This window comes from Lepisma saccharinum, chromosome 1, assembly GCF_977018435.1.
Source record: "Lepisma saccharinum chromosome 1, izLepSacc3.1, whole genome shotgun sequence".
Classification (NCBI taxonomy): domain Eukaryota; kingdom Metazoa; phylum Arthropoda; class Insecta; order Zygentoma; family Lepismatidae; genus Lepisma; species Lepisma saccharinum.
In genome coordinates, this window is record NC_139229.1 from 163,020,667 (window position 1) to 163,031,331 (window position 10,665).

The following is a 10,665-nucleotide window of genomic DNA, read 5'->3' on the forward strand; positions in this document are numbered from 1 at the left end:
ATATAGTGGTTCAGATCCCACTTTAAACAACTAGGCCCAGTCCCGATTAGCCTTACTGTGCATAAAGTGGACCTAAAAACACGCAACTCAACTTATTAACATTGAAAATCTTGGTGACTTTGAAGATGATCAATACAGTTACCCTCATTGATTCAGATGTCTTTTACGTAGTAGTCTTCAATGTTTTCATGCTCCTCTTGCATCCTTTACCCAGAAATAAGCATACACATTGAACACACATCTTTGTTTGCCCAAGGACAAATGTTAGTTCTTGTAACATTTTGGAGAAATATTCCCCTACAGTCACTTAGTGCACTTGTGCTCACAACAATAAATAAATAAGTTACTGAACAGAAAAAAATAATATACAACAAGAATGAAACGAAAACACAGAACAACACCATGATAGCAAACACAAATTGACTGAAGTGCAATTTCACCTCTGGAACATCAACATGTGAAAAGTGTTGCAATGCTGCATCCTGTGTTACGACCTCTACGCTCCAAATCATAGAATAATCAAAGGGAAGAAATCTGAGAATTTCACCAGTATTGCTTTCTGTCCCCACCATATCCCTCCCTTGCACAACTCCTGTGCTGGCCTACAAGCGCACATAAAGTATTTCCAGTTTGTCCTAAACTCACCTGAAAAAGTCTGTAGAACATTCATGTTGCAAGTGCCAACCGCTCCATACACCCCTTGATGGTGGACAGATAGAAATAGTACTCAAGAGCACCTGCCAGTAGATCTGGCATTCAGTTTAGTGCCCAGCAAGAGCAAGATTTTTTTTTTGTTACATACCCAACTTTCTTTAGTGCATGCAAGCTATAGATTTATTACCCTGTAGTTTATGGTCAAAGAAATAAAGCTATAGATGTGCTACATATCCCCCATCTTCATTCCAAAGCCACATCATGGTGTCATATGTCCTATCTAGAGGGCATGATACATCATTAATGGAGTTAACTCTGTTACTGTGTGTTGTAAAGGCAGCAACTTTCCTGCTTAGTGATGACAAATACTTTCGAAGTGGCTCCCATCAAGCCTGGCTTGACCAAGTAGTCCTGGATTATAGTCTTCAAATGCACAAAAACATACAAAGATAGCTGACATGTTTTAACATTTATTTCTGGTCATATTAAATACATACTTTGAATAAATGATACAAATCTTCAGAGCATAATTATTCAAAAGCTTGCTCTGTAAATTAACTTTTCATGAGGCAGTCAGTATTCTACAAGAGAAAAAGTGAAACTAAAACAATGCTTTCCAGTGTTGTCATTAAAAATGTTGGAAATCAGCTCTGTATTTTCCTATCCAGGAATACATAATGTAACATAATTGGCTGTAATTTATGAGATTTACTTTGTGTAGATTTTTAAATTTGTTTTGAACTAAGTTTATAATGTCAGTTCAACAATTGCTGGGAAGGGTACCATGCCTCTTATACCCCAGCGGTTAGGACATGTTACTAGCAGTGGCTAGTTCATTTTTTAAACTTTCTCTGCTTGGCAGTAATTAAAGATCAGCCAATGTAGATGGCTATAAAAAGCCATTAAATTACAAAATTGAAAACCAGAATAAACTGAAAAAAGTACCCCCAGAATGGTGGAGAAGCAATGTACCTGGCTACCAGGCATTTTTTGAAAAGGCATTAATTATTGTTAAGTTATTTGGCTGAAAATTATTAATGCATGTTAAATATTTTCTTGTAACAGGTCAAATGTCATTGAAGTGAAGAGAGAGACTATCCTTCATGGTGGCAAGTTTGTAAGACAAATCGGAAACTATGCTCAAGTTAGTCATCAAGTAAGGGAGGGACATGACAGTCATCATAAATCTCAACACAAAAAACGTTCAGGTCCAAATACTAAAGGAGAAAGTAACAGGTTCGATCAGTAAGAAAATGCTCTTCTATAATGTATTTTTGTCATGTGTTGGATTACATGCGAACAAGAAGTGTGCTCATGTTACACGCTTTTTTGTAATGATGTGCACAAATTTTCGGCAAACTGGAACCGTCAGTGACAGTTTCCCCACAATGGATCCTCCCTATATTGTGTTCAAATATCCATTCTAAGTAATTTGGCAAATTAATTGCCATTTATTCCAATCAAAATATTACTATTTATTAAGAAAAAAGGCCTTGTTTGCATAGTGCACTTCGATGTGGATCAAATTGTTGGCAGTTGTATCTATCATCGAGTTATTCACAATTAAAACATAATATTCATTTCCTTCTTACTGTAGTTGTAGCTCTGTAAAATTGTAAATGCTTCTTGTAGTTGTTTTATGTCGTTGATGGAGTTGTCTTGAATCTTGAGCACATTGCATTGACTGAACGTGTAGTGAAGTGTGTTACACTTGGTAGTAGCTGTCTACATTTCCTAAGAATATTCCCTTATGCTTGCATATTAGCAAACACACATTAGAATGTTCACCCATGGTAAAGAAACTATTATAGTAGAGGGGAATTGCATACAATGAAGCACTAGTGTTGTGTTGCAATGTGTGTTATTCTGCAGTGCACTAACTTTGCTCAAATTTTAAATACTGGACCAGTTCATACATGTAACCTAGAATTATGTCTACTATTTTCACTATGTATATCATGTAATCACAATTTCCGATACTTGAGTAAGGACCCCCTTTGTATGTATTTTTCAGCAATCCTAAAATTTTATTTGAGAGGCAAGATTAGAAGAAATTATGTAAACACATTTTTTATATAAAAAAAGCTGCTGGGCCAATCCATGATTTACAAATGCTTTTTGTAACTACAGTTTTGTTATTAAATAATACTAATGGTGGTGATACGAGTTCAGTCTCCAAATGTACAATATAATGTATTTTTTTATATAAAGGTTACAAAAGACATAAAATATTTAAATTGCATGCTGAGAAGTTTTTGCCCTCTACACTTTTTTATTATCTGCATGGTTTACCCTTTTAAGGTAGCTGAACATTCTGGCACGTATTGGCATGTGAACTTTGATTACAATATAAATGGAGGCAAGCTGCCAAGGCTTGAGTTGATGCCTACATGCACTCCGGCACCTGTGCCTCCCCAATAGCATAGTGGTAATGTTGTAATCAAGGAGTTCGGAGTTCCTAGTGGAGGCACATAGTGGTTTTGATTCCACTTTAAATTGTAGATCCAGTCCCAGGTAACCTCTGTGCATAAAGTGGACTTAAAACAAAAACTCATTCAAGCACTCGGGCACCCCCTCACTGTCTTGTCATATAATATAGATGCCAGAATCAATTACGTTGACATTTATCAATATTGATAAAAATTTAAATTGCAAATCAAGTCCCACAATATCTCCTTTGCATAACTATTCTTTTCCTATTTATAAAAACTGGAAAGTGGACCCAATGGAAGGAGGGAACAAGCACCTCAAACCTGTTACATGAATCTTACATCTAAAGCTTCAATGAAAACACCCTCCTCGTATAGTTGCCACAGTTCAAGAACTGCTTAATTTCTGGATGGATTACATAAATATTTTTGCAAATTTGATTGGAAACTCAACTCAAACCTGGCATCCTAGCAAATGTACTGTTGCAATCTCGTACTCTCCTATTAATTATTATCTTATATTCAATGTGAAGCACCATAGGTAGAGTTCTGAGACATGTGGTGGCCATTTTGTTTCACTCAAAATCCATATACTTCATAAGTGTAGATTTTGTGTATAGTATGCATCGGTGACACAGTTATATTCACTATAGGAGTGTGGTTGTCTGTACTGAATTTAGTCTCTCTAATTGTAAGAAGTTTAAAATTAGAAATGTGTGAAAGCTGTTCAAGTTGTGTGTGTGTGTGTGTGTGTGTGTAAAGTAAGAAGTTGCTGTGAAAACCTTCAGTGTATATGCTCTAATTTTAACATTTCTTGCTGTTTAGTTTTTCTTTTGAGTTGTAGCTATGTGAAATTATAGGGAAAAGTTGTTCTATCCAGTAGATGAATGCACGCTTTTCTCACTTTTGATCATCTTGGGGTAAAATTCGTCAGTAATTTGAGTGAAGAACTGACTTCCTTTGTACTGGGATGATAAACTGTCCTTTTTTGTGTATCATACTACTCATTACAAGTTTGTCTTTGGAGCTGTTTTAACAAGGGGTGGGTGTGTACATGAAATGACAAAATGAGGCACTCACCAAAAACAGATCATTTACTTCTGGCACACTAGATATCTTCAGCCTCAAAGTCGAGACAATGTAGCCAGGTAAAATGAGGCACCACATCAAAGGGCAAAAAGTGGTGTACCTTATTTATCTTCACAGCACAAGAAATGATTTGTAGAGTTCCCTGAAATACAAAGAGTAAAACTTAGTGTGGTCACAAGAATAGAACTTTATTATGAAGTTAATGAAGAAAACATTTTTGTTTTCCTTAGATATGACAGAGGACCTGAAAGAGAAACTTACAGAGGAAGAGATGAGAGGAGCAACAGAGATGAGCGCAACATTCGTCCTGGAGAAAGAGAACATAGAGACACTAGAGCAGCTCCAGTCAGGGAGTTGGATCGGAGAAGGTCAAGAGAGAGATATGGAGACCAAGGCAAAGGTATTTTTATGCAGAAATATCAGAACATTACTACGTAACTGATACGAGAAAATTTGTTCTTATCAACAAACTCCAGTGTTAAATGCAAATACCAGTTGAATAAGTAGCCATTGAATTTAAAATTGCCCTTCATTTATGTAGAGGTTGGGTCTGAAATGAGCAGTAGGATTTCTAATGTTATGTACACTCCTGTCATATAAAGTGGCACTCTTTATAGGATTGAACAGTTGAAGTATGTGCCACTTTATCTGAACAGGAATGTACATTATTATTCTCGCCACAGTGTAGTGTCCTTACCCCATCCTCCTTCTTGTCGAAACCACAACGCGTGTCATGGTTGAGTCTAAAGCATTGCCACATATTTTCCTTCATCTCGTCTATCAGCAACCAGCCATTCTCTTGATATGGTCACTATATTGCCAAATGTTATAAGTGAGGGATGAAGACAGGAAGGTTAGAAAAGAAAGGGACTGAACCAAATCTTTCGTGACTCTAAAAGCGCTCAAGGGAGCAAGGGAAGAACATCTACCTGCACCACCCTTTTTCTGTCCTTTTTTTTGTGGGGGATAGGGGGAGGAGTGGCAGGTGCTTGGCAACTCCGAATTAGCCTTGATTTGTCAGTGTGCACTACACCTCTAGATTCATGGCTGTAGTGGTCTCTCCGATTGGGGAAACTAAGGATGCTATACTGTGGCGAAGATATTACTAACATTCATAGCAATAAGTTATAAACACCATACTTTCTTATAAAAGTATAGAATCAGATAGCATTAATTCAGAGTTGGGTAAGATATTGGAAACTTGTTACAGTCCCCATTACTTTGCTTTCAAATGTAATGTATTACTGTTACTTTGTCATACAATAAGGACAGTTGCATCTTACACAAATACCACATTTGTTGCATGTTGCATTCATGTTTTCCCATCATAACTTTGCATGCACAAGTTTAAAAGAACACAACATAGCATGTTTGTGGCCTGGCAAATAAATCTTCCAGTTCTGAATTTATGAAGGTAAATGCAATAAGGGGTACAACTCTGTATTCATGCAAGAGTTATTCCTAAATATGAAATACAAGTGCATAAATCTGTTTCTTCCCTATTCTGTTTTGTCAAAATTCTATACGACAAAAGTTTTGTGTGGAAACCTAAAACTTTTTTGAATCTATTGTTACAATTGACATGATGCTGATCCTGAATTGTCTGAATACCTACAAGTGCTAGATTTCAAACATCGCAAATGTACTATACCAATTACAGAATTGCAAGAAATGTTGCTCTTTTCATCTAAATAGTCATGTTGTGCTTGGTGAGTTTGTCACCTAGGAATCCAGTATAGAGTATTGTCCCAGACATCAAAAGCAACAAAAAAACAATGTAAATAAGGAAAAGTGCAAAATTTTCATTGAATTGTTGATCTCAATATTAATGATATATATATATATATATATATATATGATGAGATTCCAAAATAAAGAGATTGCTGTATGTGGTAAAACCCAAAATTGCTTCAGTTCATTACACTGATCGTCCACAGAATTAACATATATTACAATTAAGAGTAATTAAAATAAACTTTTAACTAAGGAAAAGTTTTAAAAAATTCACTCTGAAAATTGATTTCTCTCTCCTTTAATCTTGCACCATTGCTACTGAGAGAAAATTATTTCTGTCCACTTATTGGTGTGCATACCAGTGTATCAAAACTTGTATGTTCTAGGTGAAGGTCGTTATTCTGACCGTGGTGGCAACACATGGCATGCAGGAGGTGGCCAACCAGACCATAGAGGAGGAATGCCGGGTAAACCATTTGGATCACAAAATTTGATGGGAAACGTAGGGGCCCCCCCACGTGAAGTTTGGGGGGGCACAGGAGACAGGAAATCAGATGGAGGCCAAGTGTGGGGAAGTAGTTCAGACAGGTAAGACAGTTAAAGTTCATTTCATACTATCAAGTACTATCCCTGTGAGAAATTTCACCCTCAAGATATAGATCATAGAGGATTAAACGCAATCGGAAAGAATATTGTACACAACTTCTCAACCCTACAGTCAGTAAATACCCATGAATGGAAAATTACGGTGGGCCTCATCAGAATAAATAGAGAATTTCATTGGTGATGCATTCTTGTAGTTCTTTCTGGGTAGGGAATGAAAGAGAGAGGCATATTAACATTATGGAAAAGTGAAATTTGGACATGGGTAGTGTATTTCATTGTTTTCATGTACAGCTTCATGAAAAGTTGCTCCATAGATGAGATTTTTCACAAAAAAGAAATGGAAGCATGGCTATTTTTCATAACTAGTATTTACTGAAACTAAAACTCCATGATCAACAGCCCTCTAAAGGCCAAGACCTGCCATAGCAGCTTGTTCTATGGGTGATGCATGGTCAACATGGTCCCATCGCTCCTGTTTTCTGGCTTTCGAGACCAGATCTTTTCAAATAGCTCCCCAATTGCCCTCACAATTCTGGGTCAAGGCCGAAATTTTGGCGCTCCTACCAGGAATCGAACCCTGGACCACTAGCACCAAAAGTGAGTGTGTTTGGCGATGCGGGAGCCCAATTAGTATTTACAACCATCATAATAAAATGGTGCGGAATAAACAGCATTTTTCAATGAAATGCATTCGATCCATTTGTTCACCATATTCTTTTTAAATTGTTAGTAGCAAAAACATAAATCTATCACAATTAACATAGATCATGGATAAGATTTGGTAATGATAGTTACTGTTGAAATCCAATGTGTAAAGATGACACAAATTGGTTCTTATGTAAAGTGAGAGTTCTGTGTAGTCTAAAAATGTTGTTCTTTTTATTCGAGGGTACTTGAGTAAATGTGATAAACAGTTTAAATATTTTCTATTCTGCATGTTCATTATTTGTGTTTTGGCTGTTGCTTGGCTGCAGTTGCAGATGTCATTCTACCTCTTCCCCTTTCTTCATACAGCACACCTGCAATTCAGTCATAATTATTTGTTAAAGTTTCTCTTATTTTCTAATTGTATCATATTCTAACAAGTTTCCTCAGTCCCCCAGGTGGTGCCTTTAGCATAGGCCACAAGCATGACTATCCTTCAAATTTTCTCATTTTTAAGGAATGAATTTGTGCTAATGCTTGTGCTGAACTTTTCAACTCCTTTGTTGATCTTGTGCTTCAATTAGGGCTGAGCCAATATCAATGTTGTTACTCCTACTAATTCCCACCAAGGCCCTCCCTGATGACACAGTGGTAGCGTTGTTGCCTTGTAATCTAGACAACCCAGGTTCGATACTTGGTGGAGGCACATAGTGGTTCAGATCCCACTTTAAAATGTAGGTCCAGTCCTGATTAGCCTTACTGGGCATACACACAAAATCAATCCCATATTTGAAAATTGTAACAATTCAAAGTAGTTCAGAATAATGATATATTTAAATACTGATATAATGAGTGATTCTACAATTAGGGGATGCTTTTGACTTAAAAAATCTATTTTTTTTCCCCGGAAGCACATAACTGGGGTGGTTTTGTTTGGAAAACACAGTAAATGTGACAATGGTACACATGGTATTATTTATACATCGTACTCTACAAATAAATCTATGTGTCATGTTATTGACCATCCATTAGTAGAGCCACATATTTATGGTGAATAAAATTGATATATTTAGGTAAAAAAAAATCAGGATCAAAAGTGAATCCGGCTCTGGTCGGAATTTATTCCACCCAAGTATAGGGCCGGTGGCAACCCACCATCGTGAGGAAATTGGGGAGCTTCGAATGAGTAAGCGTAATCCGGTCCCGGAAACCTACTATAACGGCTGGGGATATGTCGGGCTGACCCCCCCGCTATTCCAATACTGGTTGCAGATCTCCACGCTTAGAGGTGACGAAGGAGAGCGTGGGAGGGAGACAGGCAGTCGGTAGGTAAGCCAAGGCCCTTCAGGGCTGTTGCGCAAAGGGATATAACCCTAAATTTGATTTAAAAATTATACTTATTACAATAAATATACATTTTCCCTCTAATAGTAGTTATGAGAGTACTTAGTGTATCCCTGTGGAGAGAGTCCATTTTTGCGTCTGAAATATTATAGCTTAATTAATCAATTTTCTGTGATTTGCATAACTTGCAGGATAATTCAGACATCAGAAACTGTCGTGGCTGCAAATAAACTCTAAATTTCGTGTTTGCGTTATTTAGAATTTTGCTGTTCATTTCGCATAATTTCTTGACAAATCTGGTAAGAAAATGCACCTCACACAAATGAAATTAGTCTTTCCATCATAAATTAAATATTCATGCCTCTATGGATTCGCATTGTATAAATTAGTCATAATCATTATCTTTTAGCTGAGATACTTTTTTATCTTTCAGGTGGGTCAGTGGAAGTGGTGGAGCAGTAGGTATGGTTGGCAGACCAGGGATGTCAGGACCAGGCCAGATGTATAATGCACCACAAAATGTTTCTCCTAATATGTCTGGGATGAATATGTCAGGTGGTGGAGGCTATGGCGGAGATAGATTTGATGCATATAAGCAGCCTCTGGGATCTATTAAGAGATATTAAATGGATTGTACTCTATACTTTGTGGACTCTTCACCAACAAGGAACTGTTGTTTGGCACTATTTGTATTAAAATATTGACTTGTCTCCTTATACATAGTAGAGATATTACGTATATACCACAGTGCCAATTGAAATATACATACATGTATGACTGGTACACTTTTGGCTGAAAAAGAAATTCCATTCAATGTAGTACAAAGAAAGACATGTGCTGTGAATTGATGTGAAGTACCTAAGAATTGGTAGATTCTCAACTTTTGTTTCTTGTTCGTGTGCAATCGCCATATATTGTAGTGTAATATAATGAGCTGTACAAAAATTGCATTCTTACTGATTTCTCCCATCTAAACATTTCAATGAACTGATGTAACTGTAATTGGCATAGTAGCTGTTGTGTTTAATTAGTGATAAAATATATGTCCTTTTTTTGGTTGTATGAAAAAAGTGTTAGTTGGGTACAATGACCCAATTTTTAGCTTAGACTAGTTGTGAACTTTCTTCTAAATAAACAAATATTATCTTTTACATGAGTATTTGTTAAATTTATATATATATATATATATATATATCTGTAATGCAGTCAAGTTACAGGTCCAGGACCTGAATTTCTAAATTAACTTGATACAAGAAAGAATTTTTTTTTATCCTTATACAGCACAAAGAATCTTTATAATGTGAAATTTTTACTAATTTGCTTAACTTGATGATTACATGTGTAAGTATCTCTTCTGTATTGAATTTTATTAATAATACATAAATTAGAAATAAGTTTAGCGCATATCTGCATAAATAAAAGAAACTGCATTGTACATTTTTGATTGGTTTAAACTTTAACTTACTTTATTTTCATTTTAGTCAACAGTGAATTTAATGAAAGCCAAAGATAATTATTATTATTATTTAAAACTGATATACCGTATTTACGCGTGTATAATGCGCACTTTTTTCCAAAATTTTTGCCCTTCAAAACTGTGGTGCGTATTATGCACGGAATAATTCGAACAGCTAAAATGAAATCACACATTTTTTTTTCACTATGTCACTGCGTATAACATGTATATATCTAAAGATTGCCTTTCTTTAGCAATAATAATTTTAAAAAAAAACTTTTTAATGCGAAATGGCCGTTTTCCATGAGTTGTCACTTAGTAATGAAAAGTTTTGAGACATCGAGAAAAGCAGCACCCGTTCTGGCGGCATTCAAGCACGCGCCTCCCGTCACACGGGAGACGTATCAAGCGGTATTTTTCGCGGGAGAAATAACTTCCACAAAAATTGTTTTCGCCTTAGACATGGTCATGAACAGAGATCGGGCGAAAAATAAGTTTTTTGCACTCATTCCCTTCAGAAGCACTTTACCCCTCGCAAGTGGGTCTGATCTAAAAATAAACACCAGACCACGCTTCAGTTATATCCAATAGCACTTGACCTCTGCCCTCCCCTCCCCCAAGCGTACCAATGTTACCCGCAGCCGACGGCTGCTACCCAACATGCCAGGCTTGTTTTGCCATTGTGATTTTGTTTGCTCTTGGATACAT

The 10,665-nt window shown here is 36.4% G+C and overlaps 1 protein-coding gene across 6 annotated transcripts in view; it reads left to right on the forward strand.

Annotated features, from left to right (window-relative positions):
• The window catches only part of LOC146003438 (uncharacterized), an 88,681-nt gene extending 79,031 nt beyond the window's left edge, over positions 1–9,650 (forward strand). For 4 of the 6 annotated variants that reach the window (XM_083141725.1, XM_083141737.1, XM_083141733.1 and 1 more), the window contains exons 15-18: positions 1,720–1,899; positions 4,403–4,572; positions 6,293–6,494; positions 8,935–9,650. In XM_083141725.1, coding sequence (XP_082997851.1) covers positions 1,720–1,899; positions 4,403–4,572; positions 6,293–6,494; positions 8,935–9,127 — 745 coding nt within the window. In that variant the 3' untranslated portion in view covers positions 9,128–9,650. The remainder of the gene's footprint in view (positions 1–1,719; positions 1,900–4,402; positions 4,573–6,292; positions 6,495–8,934) is intronic. The other 2 variants (XM_083141743.1, XM_083141748.1) reach the window with 2 other exon arrangements.
• The last annotated feature ends 1,015 nt before the right edge of the window (positions 9,651–10,665 follow it).